This window comes from Hemiscyllium ocellatum, chromosome 19 (genome assembly GCF_020745735.1).
Source record: "Hemiscyllium ocellatum isolate sHemOce1 chromosome 19, sHemOce1.pat.X.cur, whole genome shotgun sequence".
NCBI classification, from domain to species: Eukaryota; Metazoa; Chordata; class Chondrichthyes; order Orectolobiformes; family Hemiscylliidae; genus Hemiscyllium; species Hemiscyllium ocellatum.
Genome location: NC_083419.1, coordinates 40,564,145 through 40,582,331, shown reverse-complemented (window position 1 = coordinate 40,582,331; position 18,187 = coordinate 40,564,145). Strand labels below are relative to the sequence as shown.

At 41.4% G+C, this 18,187-nt stretch overlaps 1 protein-coding gene across 2 annotated transcripts in view; it reads left to right on the top strand.

Moving 5' to 3' along the window:
• LOC132824713 (protein FAM180A) overlaps positions 1–17,391 on the top strand; it is a 74,145-nt gene extending 56,754 nt beyond the window's left edge. For both annotated transcript variants that reach the window (XM_060839383.1, XM_060839384.1), the window contains 2 exons: positions 4,046–4,149; positions 14,596–17,391. In XM_060839383.1, coding sequence (XP_060695366.1) covers positions 4,046–4,149; positions 14,596–14,916 — 425 coding nt within the window. In that variant the 3' untranslated portion in view covers positions 14,917–17,391. The remainder of the gene's footprint in view (positions 1–4,045; positions 4,150–14,595) is intronic.
• Positions 17,392–18,187: the final 796 nt, after the last annotated feature.

The window sequence follows — 18,187 nt, the reverse complement described above, 5'->3', positions numbered from 1 at the left end:
TGACTGTCAATTGCCCTCTGAAATGTTCACCAAGCTAATCAGTTGTATCAATATCTACAAAGTCTTAATAAAAAAATGAAACTGAAGGATCACCTGGCATTGACCAAGGCACTAGAAGACACAATGGCAGAAACAGCCCTGTTGATACTGCAAAGTCTTCCTGACTAACATTTGGGAGCTAATACCAAAATTGAGAGAACTGTCTAACAGACTGGGAATGAAGCCTCATTCCTGATGAAGGGCTTTTGCCCGAAATGTCAATTTTCCTGCTCCTCAGATGCTGCCTAACCTGCTGTGTTTTCCCAGCACCGCTCTAATCTTGACTCTAATCTCCAGCACCTGCAATACCCACTTCTGCCCTATCTAACAGACTAGCCAAATACCAGCCTGACATATTCATACTCACGAAAACATCCCTTACAGACAATATCCCAGACTCCACCATCACCATGTTTGGATATGTTATGGGGATAAAGATAGAGTTAATGGTAGTTGTCTTTTTCAACAGGCAGGGGATTTTAAGACTATAGGGCACATTTTTAAGGTCAGAGGAGAAGATTTAAAAAGGACCTGAGGGGCAATTTTTTTTACATAGAGGGTGGTTCATGTGTGGAATGAACCTCCTGAGGAAGTGATGGATGTGGGCATAATTACAACATTTAAAAAACATTTGGATAAGCACATGAATAGGAAAGGTTTGGAGGAAAATGGGCCAAGAGTAGGCAGGTGGGACTAGTTTCATTTGGGATTATGTTCAGCATGGACTGATTGGACCAAAGGGTCTGTTTCCATGCTGTATGACTCTAAGTTCTGTCCTACCAGCAGAGATAGCAGCACAGTGGTATACAGCCAGGAAGGAGGGCGTTGTCCTGGGAGTCCTCAGCATTGACTCTGGACCTCATGAAGTCTCATGGCTTCAGGTTAAACATGAACAAGGAAATTACCTGCTGACTATCACATACATGTCATCCTTCCTTGGCTGATGAATCAGTACTCCTCCATGTTGAGAACACTTACGGAAGCACTGAGTGTGATAAGGACACTTTATGCACCCTGGGTGGGGGATTTCAATATTTACCACCAAGAGCGACTCGGCAGCAGTACTACTGATTGAATTAGTTGGTTCTTAAAAGACACTGCTATTGGACTAGGACTGTGGCAGGTGGTGAGGGAACCAACAAGAGAGAAAAACATACTTGACCTCATCCTAACCAATCTGCAGGCTGCAGGTGCATCTGTCCATGACAGTATCATAAGAGTGACCTCCACACAGTCATTATAGAGATGAGGTCTCACCTACATGTTGAGAATAACCTCTATTGAGTTGTGTGGCACTATCACTGTACTAAATGGGACTGACTTTGAACAGGTCTAGCAACTCAAGACTGGGCATCCATGAGGCATTGTGTCCATCAACAACAGCAGAATTGTACTCCAGCACAATCTGCAACATCATGGCCCGGCATATACCCCTCTCAACCATGACCATCAAGGCAGGGGATCAACCCTGGTTCAATGGAGAGTGCAGGCACACATGCCAGAAACAGCACCAAGCATACCTAAAAATAAGGTGTCAACCCAGTGAAGCCAGCAAACAGGACGACTTGCATGCCAAACAGCATAAGAGGCAGGTAATAGACAGACCTAAGCAATTCCACAATCAATGGATTGGATCTAAGCTCTGCGGTCCAGTCACATCCAGTCATGAATGGTGGTGGACAGTTAAACAACTCACTGGAGGAGAAGGCTCCGCAAATATTCCTATCCTCAATGATGGAAAAGCCCAACCCATCAGTACAAAAGATAAGCCTGAAATACTGGCAGCAATCTCTGACCGGAAGTGCCGAGTGGACAATCATCTAAGTTTCCTCAGCCTTCAGCCAATTCAATTCACTCCACATGATATCAAGAAAGAGTTGGAGGTTCTGGACACTGCAATGATTATTGGCCCGGACAATATTCCTGCAATAATACCGAAGAGTTGTGCTCCAGAACTTGCCATTCGCCTAGCAAGCTGTTCTAGTACAGCCAAATGGCCTGTTTCCACACTTGAGATATCCTACAAAGTTACAACACTGGCTTCCACCTGACAGTTTGAAAAATTGTTCAGTTATGTCCTGTACACACAAAGCAGGACAAATCTAACCCGCCCCATCAGTCTACTGTCAATCATCAGTCAAGTGATGGAAGCTGTCAGCAACAGTACTATCAAGCAGCACCTCCTGCTCAGTGATGGCCTGTTTGGGTTCTGTCAGGGCCACTCAGCTCCTGACCTCATTACAGCCTTGGTTCAAATATGGGCAAGAAAGCAGAATTCTAGAGGTGAGGTGAGAGTGATAGCCCTTGACATCAAGGCCACATTCAGTGTGACACCAAGGAACCCTTTCAAAACTTAAGTCAATAAGGGATCAGGAGAAAACTTTGCAGTGGTTGGAGTCATATCTGGCACATAGATGGTTGTGGTTATTAGAGGTCAGTCATCTTAGCTACAGGATATCACTGCAGGAGTTCCTCAGGGTAGTGTGCTAGGCCCAACCATCTTCAGCTGCTTCATCAAAGACCTTTCCTCCATCATAAGGTCAGATGTTCAGGGCCACTCATGACTTCTCAGTTACTGAAGCAGTCCGTGTTCAAATAAAGTATGAATTGGACAATATCCAGGCTTGGGCTGACAAGTAGCAAGTACCATTTACCCACCATACAAATCCCAAGCAATGCCCATCTCTAATAACAGACAATTTAATCAGTGAGTCGAGAGTGTGGTGCTGGAAAAGCACAGCAGTAAGCCAGCATCCGAGGAGCAGGAGAATCGATGTTTCAGGCATAAGCCCTTCATCAGGAATGAGGCTTGTGGACCGGGGTGCTGAGAGATAAATTGGAGGGGGTTGGGAGGAAGGTAGCTGAGAATGCAAGTGGTCAAAGAAGGTGAGGGAGAAGGTGCTAAATAGGAGAGGAGAGTGGAGCGGATAGGGAAACATCTGCCTACTTGCGGATCATTTCAGATTACATCTAAGGGACAGCTGCACCAACCAACGCCACCAGACCATGGCTGAACACCTCAACTCCCCTTCATCCACCTATTGCATTCTCAGTTAGCTTCCCCCCAACCCCATTCCCCTCTCATTTATCTCTCAGCAACCCCACCCATCCCCGGACCACAAGCCTCATTCCTGATGAAGGGCTTATGCCTGAAACATTGATTCTCCTGCTCCTTGGATGCTGCCTGACCTGCCGTGCTTTTCTAGCACCACACTCTTGACTCTGATCTGTAGCATTTGCAGTCCTCACTTTCTCCTAATTTAATCACCGACCCTTGGCATTGAATGGTATTACCATGACTGAATCCCCCACTGTTAAAATCCTGAAGGTTACCCTTGACCAGAAACTCAGCTGCACTCACCACATAAACACAATGGCTACAAGAACAGATTACAGTTTAAGAGTACTGCAGTGAGTAACTCACCTTCTGACTCCCTGAAGCCTGCCCACCATCTACAAAGGACAAGTCAGGAGTGTGATGGAATACTCTCCACTTGCCTGGATGAATGCAGTGCCGACAATACCCAAGAAACTTGATACCATCCAGGACAAAGCAGCTGACTTGATTGGTTTCAAGCCCACAAGCATCCACTCCCTCCACACTAACACTCAGTAGTAGCAATGTGTACTATCTACAAGATGCACTGCAGAAATTCATTAAAGATCCTTAGACAGCACCTTCCAAACCCACAAACCCTTCCATCAAGAAGGACAAAGGCAGCAGATACATGGGAACATCACCAACTCAAGTTCCCCTCCAAGCCATTCCCCATCCGGACTTTGAAATATATTGTTGTTCCCTCACTGTCGCTGGGTCAAAATCCTGGAGTTCCTCCCTCAGGTCATCATACATCTACCTATAGGACATGGGCTGGTCAGGTTTCATTAATTTGTGCCCACATGTTGTTCTTAATGGAATATTATTGAGAATGAATTGTTTGAAGTTCATGATTTTGTTATTGTTTTATTCACATTCACAACATTTCTTTTTCTTTTCCTCTTCTAGTTCTGTTCCCATCTGCACAGAGGCTAAAAAGAAATCCAGATTCCAACATTCCTATTAATCCTGTGTTCCAGAAGTCATATAAGGACGCGGAGCTGCTGTATGAGGTTTCTCTCTCTCTCTGTTTCTCTCACATTTTACACTTCTGTTTCACTGTTATTGAATACTTAATTTGATAAGACACAAAGCAATTATATATTAATTAACTAGCTTCTGAAACTTTTCATTGCGAACATTCACTGTCATCTTGCTCCTAAGGATAAGAGTATCTTTATGATTTTCTTGGTGAAAGATAGTTAAATAATTAACTGCTGTTAGAATAACAGAATTTTACAATACAGAAGGAGGCTTTTTGACCCATCATGTCTGTACCAGCTCTGGAAAGTGCTACCCAGCTCATTCCACTCTCCAGCTCTATCTCTGTAGCACTCCAAATTCATTACCTTCAAATATATATCCAACTCACTTTTGAAACCTCTGATGGAATCTGCCTCCAATACTCTCCAGGGCAGCGCTTTCCAAAAACTAACAACTCTCTGAATAAAAATGTTTCTCCTCATCTCACTCCCAGCATTCTTGCTGACAATCTTGAAATTGTAACCCCTAGTCACTGACATACCGAAGCAGAATATTCTTCTTTATCCTGTCAAAATTGGACATAAGGTTTGAACATCTCAGTAAAGTCATCTCTTAATCGTTTCTGCTCCAAGGAGATAAGCCCAATTTCTCTAATCTTTCGTTATATCTAAAATCCTGGTATCATTCTTGTATATCTCCCTTTGCACTGTCTCCAGGGCTTTAACATCCTTTCTTAAATAAAGTGCCCAGACTGAATACAATACTCCAAATGTGGTTTAACCAATGACTTATAGCATCACTTCCTTACTTTTACTACTAATAAATAAAACAATCCTCTCACTGTTAACAATTGTTTCAACTTGCCTGCCATCTTCAAAGAATTGTGCATTTGAATCCTAAGGTTCCTCTGCTCCTGTACTCCCCTCTAAGTTGTATCATTGAGCTTGTATTGGCTCTTCACGTTTCTTCAACCAAAATGCATTACCTGCATTGCTCGGCATTGAAATTCATTTGCCAGGTCTCTGCTCATTTGCCCAACTCATCAATGCCTCAGTGAAGTCACTCAGCACCAATTCAGTGTTCTTCCCAGTTTTAGTATCATCTGAAAATGTAGGTATTTGCTCTCAACACCCATCTCCAATCATTGATGTGAATCAGGAAAAGGCATAAGATGTTAGGATTTAGAGAATAATTTAGTGCAGTCAAATTGGATTTCTAACTTCATTGATATATACAGGAATTGAGTGGTGTGACATACAAGCTAGTTACAGGCTGCCAGTTGAGTCTGCTTTGCCATTAAACAGATTCATGGCAGATGTCTACCTAGTGCTTTCTTCCCAGACTCCTTTAAAATCTAAAAATGTATCAATCTCTTTCTTGAACATATTCAGTGACTTAGCCTTTCTGCAGTAGACAGATTCACTCTCCTTTGAATGAAGAAATCCTTCCTCATCTTAATCCTAAATGATCTACCCTGTATTCTGATACGGTGTCCCTTGGTTCTAGACTTACCAGGTTGGGAAAACATCTCCCTGCCCCCTTCATCCAGTCGGTCCAGTCCTGTTAGAATTTTGTCCATTTCAACCAGATCCTGTCACACCTTTCTAAGGTCTAGTGAATACAGGCCCAGTCGAACCAATCTCTTCTCTTATGATAGTCCTGCCATATCTGATATCAGCCTTGTGAACCTCCACTGCACTCGTCTCTTGAGTAGGAAACCATGTAGAGTGTTCGGGATGATTGAGGCGCAAATAGAGTTTAACATTCTTTGGATCAATTCTGAATTGCTATGTATCTTATAAAGACTTGAATAGCTTGTTTCAAATCAATGCTGTGCAGCTTTGCATTCTTTATAGGATCTCTACTGTGATTGCTCAATAAGTATGGACCACTGTGTATTTTGTAATGTATGAATAAAAACATACAACCCTCCAAACACATCCAAGCACAATACAATGCAGTTAAATGCCCCTGTTTAGCAGAACTTTGCTTTTTATGATTGTATTATATGCATCAAAATGTTCCAAAACCATAAGATTAGGAATAACTTCATTAACTTCAGTTAATAGGGAATATAAATAGAGAATATAAAACTAAAGACTTGGTGATGGGATACCGGCCTCTGGGCAGTTATTTCAGGTAGATACTTTTCAAAAGCATAATCAGATAAAGACAAACAGTGACAAAAATAGAATAAAACAGAAAAACTGCATCCACCTTTATGAATGAAGCCCCCACTACATGGAATGTATGCAGAGCACCCCTCACGTTAGCTGTAATTTCAACAAGGACTATCAGGTTAAGTTGAAAAGTTAACACATTAAACCCATAAGAACAGGATTATAAAATCTTTCTGATCTGTCAAAAGCTGCACAGACTCAACAGGAATATTAAATCTTGGACAGTGATAATAAATGGAAATTGAAGTTGGAAGACATATAATTTACGAAGAACAGGATCACAAATCAAAAGCAGTCAGTTAGCAGAAAGAACTGATCTTGCAGCACCCTCTAGTGAAACAATTTGAAATAATTTGGAGCTCACAACATCCTCTCATAAATTTGTAACGAAGTACTCAGACCTCTTGGTATCTCTGAGAACTTCCCCTTCTAATTAAAAATTCAGGCTGTAAGCAGCAGGTTTGTTAGTAATACATTACCTTCCACTTCTTAGTAGAAGTATCTATTGTTTCTTCCTGATCTTCCCTAATTTCTTCAAATATCCAGTGAAATACTCTCAGTTGTTTTGCAATTTTGCAAATAGTTAATCTTGCATTACACATTCTGAATAATGTGTTGCGTATTTACCATATTATTAGATTTTCACTATTTGCAGTTGTTTTTCTTCAACGTAAGATCAAAAAGGTGACTGGTTACCTCAAACAATTTCCATGAAAATAATGAAGGAGGATCAATTGATATTTGGTTGAATGCTAGTCTTTTAGAATGGATGACATGAGAAACCTTTTGATAGCTTCCTAATCAACCCATTCAGAGATGCTACCTCTGGAACAGGTGAAACTTGAACCCGGATTCCTGGCTATAGAAGGTGGGGGACACTGCCATTATACTAACAGAGCTCTCCAGATTAAGTTTCTTTCATTTTATTTAACCTACTTTCCTAATCAACCTATTCAGAAACATTATTGCACACCTCTGGAGCAGGTTGACCATGAACCCAGGTCTCCTGGTTCAGAGGTAAAGGCATTACCTCTGCACCACAAGAATCCCTTCAAGGCTGTGGAATTCATTTCCAGGGTTAGTGATTAAGGGACAAAGATTGATCTATCATGAAGGCTAATTGACATCGATGAGGTAAATAACAGCACATTAAGCAGTTGTCCCGAATTTTAAGGAGATGTAGAGAATGCACACAGTATCTGCATCAGATCAGTTGACTGAACGTAGACACAACATGAGAAGATCATCACCCACACGAGGAGTTTCCATTCCTACAATGGTCAGTTGATCAATAATCACAAAAAGAACAACTTATTCTGTGTGCATTCACTTTCCTGGCAGGTGTCTTGAGTCCCTCATCCTCCCAACATATCCATGCTGCCTCAACTCTTCAATCCACTTCCAAACTCCATGAATGGATGCGAGGTGACAAGGGATATCCCTTGAACAAACAACTGCTCAACTCTCTCTGAAGGCACCAGACAAAGATACAGAAGCAACAGACCATGAGCTGTCGGCCATCTGAAGATGCAATTCAGTGCCGAGACCAATCAGATATTCCCCCAGCACAATGTTCTTTGTAAATGACCTCCTCGAAAGATATGGCCTTTGAGGGCAGTGAGGCTGTAGAATTATCTAGCTCAGTGGAGGAAGAGGTGCAGGACACAGATGAGAAGGTAGAGGTGGAAGATGTAGAACAGACAGTTGCCTGAATGCACAGGGAGCCGACCAGGTCCAGTGTGATGTTCAACAGCATGTCATGAAAATCAGAGATCATTTGATTCAGGCATATTTCAATTACATCACTCATACCTATACGAAAGCACGTTATGAAACAGAACCTTAGTTGCCTGTGCTAACACATCCATTGAAGACTCCACCTGGAACGTGTGACCTCTTAGCCCCATTGAAGGGCCCACATCTTCCCAGAAATTGCTCTGTCACCAGAGTCAAATCCTTACTCTCCAACATCTCATTGACTTTTCTTAACCATTGTTAATCAATTGTAGTTATTTACATTGTGCTTATTAAGCAAATGTGTGTACATTTTCATGAAGAAGACACCCCAGTGACCCACTCAGTGCTCTGCATAATGTGGTGACCTCCATGCTCAGCCACTTCTTATGTACTGCTCTCTCCGTGGCCCTGCAATGGCGATTGTCCTGATATTGGAGGTGCCTGTGAGGGAGTCTGAATCACAAATGCCCCCCTTATCCAAAATTAAATCATCCACAACTGTTTTTGTCACCTCCTACTTCTCATAAGTCCTGTGCTACTCACTCAGTGCCACCCCATATAATCATACTCCAGGACTCACTAATCTCTCTGTACGTGCACTGGTTTGGTGCACCTGTAAATTGTGCAATTCCTCTTCAGAGCTTTCCTGCTTGGTTTGTATCCTGTGACATTGGGGAGATGATCTCCTACGCTCAATTTCTGCATCTGTGGGAGACAAATACAGAGAAGATTCGAGCTAGTCTTGGACAACAGAAACCTCTGTGTTGCTGAGACGATGCCAGTGTAACTCAGTGTTTGGTATATTGTTGGATGAAGAGGAGTGCAAAGCTTCTTACTAACCAGTGTGCCCTCTCATCACCAAGACTTTCGCAAGTGCCCACCTTGTCACAGCTGACCTCTTTACTGTCTGCGATCTTGTTATTTCCATTGCTACCTCCTCCATGCTTGTGATCACTTGATGCTAGGAAACACCTCCACCCATCTGGGCCTTCTTGTGGGAACTGAGTTCTCCATAAAGATAAAAGAACAGTGAGGTAAGGTCGCTGTCTTTCATGGACAATACCAGCTGCTCCAATTCATTAGAGGCTGTACACATCAATGGTGCCAGGTTCTGAGCAGCACAAAGCCCCTTTCCCAGGGGCCAGTAATTACTTCAGGTGCACCTCTTTATACCCTCCCCCGTGTTACAGCATTTACTTTGCCAGAGCAATTCAGATCATTAAAGCTTGTTCAATATTGAATTAAATCTCTGCAAACCACACTCCTTCTGCATATATCCATGTAGGCTTGCTTAATTCAGGTGGGGGTCACATCCTGCCAGCTTCCGGGACTACAGTGTTCCTCTCCACTCTCGTGAGCAAGGTTTAACAATCGAAGGGGTTTCCCTACCTAGGCTCTAAACTTTTAGTTCTCTTGAGGCATTATATTCATGTCACAACACAATTCATTTCAAGCTGAAGTCACAGCATTCAATGGATTGTCATAGTTTAAGTTGAACTCACATATGAAGAGGCACACCTCGCTTTCTACTCCCACAGCCATGAACTGGCTTCCAAATCTGCCCTGTGAAACCTAAGGGTTTAGGCTCTGGAATTAGTTCCAACTTGCATTTCTTGCAACCCTATATTGACATTCAAAGTTAGATTGAATAAGGTGAGTGAAGGAAAAGTGGTTGAAGAATTTTGGGACCAGTGTGAGTAATTGTGATCAGAAGTATTTGCTGACAAACACTTGAGCCAAATGGCCTATTTTTGTGTTGCTATTTCTGTCTCTTATTAAACTCTTCAATGGTGTAAACATTCCTATAATTACTACTGAGTGACATGGTCTTAAACAATAATTTACTTGACAACTAGGTTCCTCACTAGACTTCTGATGAACGACTAAACCCCATAATAATCCTCTCTCATAGTAAGCACTCTTCAATGACTACACTCCTCACACTCTCATTACTCATATTAGGTTTCAAACACTCACTATGTCTGCTGATTAGGAGCCCTCAAACATTTGCTTCTCTAAATGGTAACACCGACCTTTCTGAATAATCTTTCCTACATTTATTGTTCCCAATTAATAGATCCCTTCATTGTAAATGTTCTGAACTATTTTCTTCCTTATACCTTGATAGCTGTGCACCCTAAGTTGGGCTGGGAAGTGAAAGTGGAGTTTAATCTAGCCAAGTGTGAAGTGATGCATTTTGGAAGGTCAAAGCAAGAGGAAAGTATACAGGAAATTGCAGGAGCCTGAAACACATTGATATACAGAGGGATCTTGGAGTGCAAACCCATAGCTCCCTGAAAGTGAGAACATGAGTGAATAAGGTGGTAGAGAAGGTGATTGTCTTCATCAGTCATTATACTTCATCATAGAGTATAAAAGTTAGCAAGTCATGTTGCAGCTCAATAAAACTTTAGTTAGGCCACATTTGGAGTATTATGTGCAGATCTCGTCACTACACTACAGGAAGAATGATGGGGCTTTGGAGCAGGTACAAAAGAGGATGCTGCCTGGCTTGGAGTGTGTTAGCTCAAAGAAAAGATTGGACAAACTTGGATTTTTTTTTTTGCAAGGGCCTCAGAAGCTGAAAGAAATATATAACATTATAAGAGGCATGCATATAATGGATAGTCAATCTTTTTTCCAAGGTGGAAATGTCAAGCACTAGGAGGCATAGGTTTAAAGTGAAAGGGGGCAAGTTTAATAAGGTGTGTGAGGTAAGTTTTTCACACAGAGGGTGGTAAGCGCCTAGAATGTGCTTTCAGGGGAACTGGTAGAAGCAAATATAATAGCAACTTTTAGAAGGCATTCATACCATCACATGAACAGGCAAGGAATAGAAGGATATGGACCATGTGCAGGCAGATGGGACTAGTTTAGAATGGCACCATTATTGGAGTAGAAATGATGGGCTGAAGGGCCTGCTTCTGTACTGTACTGTTCTATATTGTATGTTCAATGTTTTCTGCATGATCATTGAAGATCCATTATCATAGTTTGCCTGATCAGAGAAAGGAGAATGTGGCTTTTTGGCTTCAGTGATATCCAATTACTGCCAATCTAGTTACTCTATTTTGTATGGTGTGGGGATGTGAGTTTATGTCTCAGTATTTAGTAATTTTTAGAGAACATTTCTTCTGCAATAAGTACCAACATTAACTTGCAAGTCAGTAGACAGCCATACTGGATCAACTGAATCAAAATTTTAGAATTCACTTAAACACCTGCCGTATTCTCCATTGCATGTCATTAACTCTGGTGGAATCTTATAAGGCACTGAATGAACTGGGCTATGTTGAGAAATCTGGGACAGTTGCCTGAGAGATGCAGCAAGGCCTTTCTTGACGTCAAGACCAACTAGTAACATTTTCCAACTATGTTCTGAATGTCAAGATTATTGTTAGACACTGGTAAGATGCCTATTAAAGGGTAAGCAGTCTCTTTAACACTGAATTTACTTCGTTAATATGCAACTTGCCATCCTACCACCACAACGAGGAAACTAGATGTCAGCAATTCTTGACATAAAAGTCTGAATGGGTATTGGCAACTCCAGCTTGTGTCCTGCTCCTCTGGGCATCCATCTTGGATTTCTGGCTAAACAATCTCAGGAGAGGGTCTAGGACACCCTCATCCTCAGACACTGACTGACCAGTGGAAACCATCAATGCACCTTTCCAATCCAATTGTAGGATTTTGCACGTCAAGGCATATTGGCAACCAGCATTGCATTGTTACTGCAATCACACTTTATTCATTGAGACAGACACACAGCCCACACACTGCACCCAGCTTTATCTCAGGAATGTACAGTTGTCCTCTTAGAGCTCCGTTGTTGTGATTAAACTCCACTTTCACTTCCCCGCCCAACAACGGACACCTGAGCTACAAATCTTCAACCAGACTTTTCTTAGAGCTCCCTCAATCTGAGCCAACCTGGATATTCAAAGCATCCCTGCCTTGCCTTACCTTTGTGTGCTTTTCCTCCCCCCACTTCTCTCCCCAAAGTCAAACACTATTCATTAATGTGGTATTAAACATATGGATATTATAATCCACTCAATCGTCTGACAGCATTGAACATAACATCAAATTTTGTGATCAACTTATAACCAGAGCCTTCTAAGTCCCTTTTCTTCAGCAGTCAAAGATAAAGAAAGGGGTAAGGCTGTTACTTTGCTGACTGAGTTTCTATCGCTCTTTAAGGCCTCAGTGAATCTGCTAGAGCAGAGTGCAGTTCATTAAATTTACTTCTGCAGGCAAAATCAAATGGAGAAGAAACACTCCATAATCCTTAAAAAGCTCCTATTCAATGTTTGGAACAACTAGGAGCATTTTCCAGCTAAGTGCCAGGAATTGAGATAAGATTCTCACTCACAAAAGAGAGATGTTTATTCAAGGGTTTATTGCTTGTTATCAGCCTCATTAACTTCCCATCTCCACTCAGCAATATGCAGCTTCCTAGGAAATGAGATGTAGAATTTCTGATGTGAAATTCAGCGTAGGTATTTGATAACTTCGGCTCACTGCTTGCTTTTCCAGTCTGCTACCTTGAACATCCAGCAACAAAGTCTCCAGGAATGCTCCAGGCCACCTGCCATACTCATCAACGGCGCTGGTATCCAACAACTGCCAGTCTCTCAGAACCCTCATGGCACCTCTCTGTTCTATTTGCAGGATGTTTCTGTACGTTAAAGCTGCACTTCAGAGCACACTGGCAAAACACTGGCATTGAAAAACAGCTGCAAGGACACTTTGTACACAGATATCCTGCTCACAGACTGGTCCAGGCTGCATCGCAGGGCTGCACACTTGCTGTATTAATACTCACTCACCTTGAGCCTACCTTGATGCTGACAGCCTTGCCTTTTTACACTTTGCTCATTCACCCAGAGCTACTAGGTTCACAGTATTTCCATTTTGCCTTGCTATTTAGTGCAGACACAAAGTCAGGAAGTTTGCCATAATAGTCCACAGTCCTCTAGCAAGTGAAGGGGGACAGCCTTCAGGCAGGGGGGAGGGGGTCACGATTCAGATGGTCAAAGGCAGCCTCCAACATCAGTCCAGAGACTTGAACACAGTTTATCAGCCACTCAGGGCAATCAGGGTCATGATCCCCTTCTTATAGCACATCAGATTGGCTGTTTCTGCCATAATGTGGGCAGTTTTTTTCCTGGAAGAAGAGAAAAGGGGGATTGAGTGAGATGAATGTGAGTGGCGTATGTGTTAGTGCTAGTGCTGGTGAGGAAAGATGGTGAGATATCCTAAATGAGTAAGTAGACAATGCAGATGATCAGAAGAATTAGTGGTGTTGGAGGGTTGGGTCTGGTAATTGCAAGCGAGGGAAGATGTTACATATGATAGTGAAAGAGTTAGAGCATTAACATAGGTGGGAGTTGCAGTAGAGATAGAGACAGTTTGCATTATCAGGGAGAAGGTGCGGTCACTTTCTGTGGTTGAACAGAAAAGGTCATTCCTTCACTGCTGGGAGTTCCTCCAGACAGCTCAGATCACAATGACCCTCGTAACAATCTGAGACCCTGCTGGCACGGTCTGATAGTGTGGCCTCTTCTGGCAATACTCAGATTAGATCACATCCTACCTGTGAACTATTCTGACCACCTTGATCTCTAGATACCTGTCCACAAATCAGAACTGCAATTTCCTCTTATCTGCAACTTCCAGGGAAAATGTTATGAACTATGCTGGGCATCAATAGTCTGATAATACTTATCCAAATATAAAATGGCCTTTCAAAGTTGGAGTGGCTGGCTTGGATGTTTGTCTATTCTGGGATACCTGTGCAGTGACAAGTTCTTCTGGGTACTGAGAGTGGGAGAATTTGGTTAGCATCAAACATGAAGAGTACTATACGAATGGCATAGAGAGTCAATGAGACAGTAGTCATGAAAGTGCATGAGGCCTTATGGAGTCAAACCTTCAGGAATCTCAACAAAATTGACTTAGCCAAAACATGTAAGATTCAGCCCTTCAAGAATGTGTTACTCTTCAAAAACAGGGAATCAAACACAGCTTTTAATTTCTAGATTTTCCCCTCTTCTTATATTCCAATTTCTTCCTCCCTTTGTTTGTGCTGGACTAAAGTTTTACAGATTCTAGCCGCAATCTTGGACTTTGCCAAATGGGTTAATCTTCATGTGTAAGCATAGGCTGTAGAATTACACATATTATTCAGATACAGCAGAGACTGACAGCTCAGTCTCGTCTTATTTGAAGTTCAAAGTTCTTAATTTCCAAAGATAAAAGTATAAAGAGCAACATTCCTGGCCATTTATGCACTTTCCCTTTACCTAGCCTAAGGACATTTAGATTCACTGTAGTCCCATATTGTCCTCTCTGCTGTCACTTGACTAGACACAGATCTTGCACTTCATTGATTTATATAGTTCAACTTTCGATGATTTTAGATATTGAAAAAGTGGATCCATGTGGATTGGTTTAATTATTTTACAAATTCTAAATACTTGACTTATTAACTATGAGGTTGATTTTGTCCATCATTTTTATTGTTTTTTAAATATATTTTCTCTACATTTCTAGTTTCTTCTGGGGGGGCTGAAATTTGATGACAATTTAGAGTGCTCCCTGAAGGATGAAGAGCTTGCATCGCTGAGAGCAGCAAAGAAGTTTAATGTTATTGTCAATCACATCATTCCCAAGGACATCGCTGATATCCGAAGGCTTACTTACAGACTATCCAAATACGTTGGACAGCTTAAGTCAGAGGACTTTGAGAGGACGCTGCTGACCTTGGTGTTCACAGCTTACCAGGCAGTAAAATTTAAAGGACACCAACAGGACTACTGGGAAGAGTCACTTGTAAATCTCTTTCAAGCTTTAAGACAAGATTTGATGTCTTAATAATTCTGATTTTGGGGGTGTTGGAAGAAGTTAAGCTTAGTGGAGTTTAATTCTTGAATATTTAACTATCTCACTTCTAGTGATTTCTTAATGGTTCCCCTAGTTTCTTTAAGCATTCCGAATTAGCCTTTTTTTTGCAGGATCTGCATTAAAATGCAAGCATTTTCTACCCTTTTCACAAAAAAAGATGACTATATGTAACATAATCCTCTCTAATCCAAAAATATAAGTGATGGTGAAATGCAAATATTTTGAATATTGGGCCATTAAAGTACAAAAAAGATTGGGAGATTCAACTATAAATGCATCTCGATCAAATAAAACTTGACCAAAACTATTCAAAGGAATGATACAGTGAAGCATAAGACCTTCAAGCATTTAACTGCGGGAAACCGAATCTGCGGATACAGGGGTTCTACTGTATATCTGCTAAAGTGTATCACCCAACTGCAATTGGCCCTCAATGCCAACTTATGGGGAGCATAAGTGAATTTCAATCTTTTTTTCCCCCAATCAAATCAAATCAAATTTAGTCGTTTTATGCTGGCTCCAAGAACGGGCGGCACGGTGGCACAGTGGTTAGCACTGCTGCCTCACAGTGCCTGAGACCCGGGTTCAATTCCCACCTCAGGCGACTGACTGTGTGGAGTTTGCACGTTCTCCCCGTGTCTGCGTGGGTTTCCTCCGGGTGCTCCGGTTTCCTCCCACAGTCCAAAGATGTGCGGGTCAGGTGAATTGGCCATGCTAAATTGCCCGTAGTGTTAGGTAAGGGGTAAATGTAGGGGTATGGGTGGGTTGCGCTTCGGCGGGTCGGTGTGGACTTGTTGGGCCGAAGTGCCTGTTTCCACACTGTAAGTCTAATCTAATCTAATAAGGAAAGTGGGTTCCTATTATAAAAATCTGTCACTTACTTCTAACTGATAGAGGCTGGTGTGCAAAATGGAAGTGTTACATTGGTACAGTGATGAGTGTTCTTCTGAGAATTAAGTGGAGGGTGGGAGCTTTATTCTGCAGTTGACTATACTGGGGATGGTTGTAGTGGGATGGATAGTACTGATATGGAATGCCTAAAGGGTTTTCAACTCTAGCACTAATATTCTATCATTTTAACAAACACGAAAATTGATCACTATGCATTTCCTGCAAAAAAAAGTTTGCACTTAATTAACCAGAATAGCATACGTTTGTTAAAGATTTAGAAATATAAACAGCTGTTCTATTTAAAATGCAATACAATATAGAATATGATTGAAATGAATGCTTTTCTATAACTAAATTGCTATCGTTGTTTGAATATTGCCAGGCGGAGGGGTTATTTTCAGGGCTTGGGATTGCGATGTGCTGAAAGTGCAATCTTACCATCAACATCGCAGACTGACTTAGTAAGGTGTTCGTTTCTATTTGCCAGAGTACATTTGAAATCGCGGTGACAGTTTTTCACAAGTGACTCAAAAATACTAATTAAGAGGATTATTGGGTCGAGGAATTCAATGATACATCTTGTACGTATTGAGATACATTCTTAGAAAAGCTGAAGAAGCCATATATTACCACAAACTCAGAAAAGGATAGTAACATAAAATTTGCTCCGATTATAATGCCTCCAACCCTTGGGAGGAGAACCAAGATGAACTGGAGACTGTGGAAAATCTGACTGTGTTGCACGTCACTTAAATCTTCTACTCTAATATGAGAAATATCATCATTTATTTACAGTTGATACATGAATCACACGTATGAACCCGTCACACCACCCTAACATTCATTGGATCATTAAATATGGCTGATTGTAATTGCAGGAACAAATAAATCGGCTGACCAGGGCAGGATGTCTGCATTTTATTGTTGCACAACATCTGAAAGCTTTCCTCTTGCGTGTCTGGTCAAAGGTGCATATCACATAGGGGTGGATGGTAAAACTATTGAACTATAGATAGTATTTATTGTATTCATTGAAGAAGTAAGCATTGTTTCTCACTCCTCACTGTGTGCCTTTTCTCTTTTGAAGTCCATCAGCATTCCATTCCCCTATGATTTCCTTGGAGGAAAGGGGAGAGTTTGTCCAATTACGACCTGTGAACTTTGCATGGTGAAAGGTAGATAATTCAATGGCAGTCCATGATAGCAAAAATATAATTGTTACCTACTTCTTAAATAGTTGAAATCCAGAGCTTTCCTTGTACAAGTGAAGTATCCAATGATACTTGTCTGGATATCAAAACTGCAGGTACGTTCACAGCTGAAGATCTTGACTCAGTGATCTATTTCAGAGATCAGTAGCATCAAAAAGTCCTTCCACAGAATCCACTCACAATGCTGTTAACAGAAAAATGTCCTGTTCCCATTTTGGCAGCAACACTTTGCATGGAAAAAAATTCAATAATGAGTTATAATGGTCGCTTATATTTTTAAAATTTCTTTTTATTAAATACTTAAGTGTTACTGGGCCTTTAACTATCTTAAGGATTCATTCAATAAATGACCAATTAAGTCAAACATATTTTAAATGTTCTAGTCTTTTTTTGTTAATAAATAAAGTTTTAAAAATCAATTAAGTTAATTGGAAAAATTTCTATCCTTGTTGCAGAAGAAAGAGACCTCTAGCATTTGGTTACAATTGTGGATTATATTCCCGGATAATGTTCTCTTTCAAAACAACCTGAGAGCTTTGGTTTGTACTTTTCCTTTCCAATAGCTATTTTCTCAAAGACCCCAAACTAAGGAAATCTTGGATTCAGCATCAGGATGTCCTTCATGAAGAATGTTTGAAATAAAAAGAAAAAAAAGAAGTCATTACAAAACAGCTTAAGCTATCATCCCCCAGCAAGGTGGCATAGTGGTTAGCATTGCTGCCTCACAGTGCCAGGGACACAGGCTCAATTTCAGCCTCAGGCGGCTGTCTGTGTGGAGTTTGCACATTCTCCCCATGTCTGTGTAGGTTTCCTCTGGGTGCTCTGGTTTCCTTCCACAATCCAAAGATATACAGGTTAGGTGAATTAGAGTCATAGAGATGTACAGCATGGAAACAGACCCTTCAGTTCAAACCAACCATGCCAACCAGGTATCCCAACCCAATCTAGTCCCATTTGCCAGCACCCGGCCCAAACCCTTCCTATTCCCACACAAATGCCTCTTAAATGTTGCAATTGTACCAGCTCATTCCATACCCATACCACCCTCTGGGTGAAACAGTTGCCCTTTAGGCCTCTTTTATATCTTTCCCTTCTCACTCTCAACCTATGCCCTCTAGTTCTAGACTCCCTGACCCCAG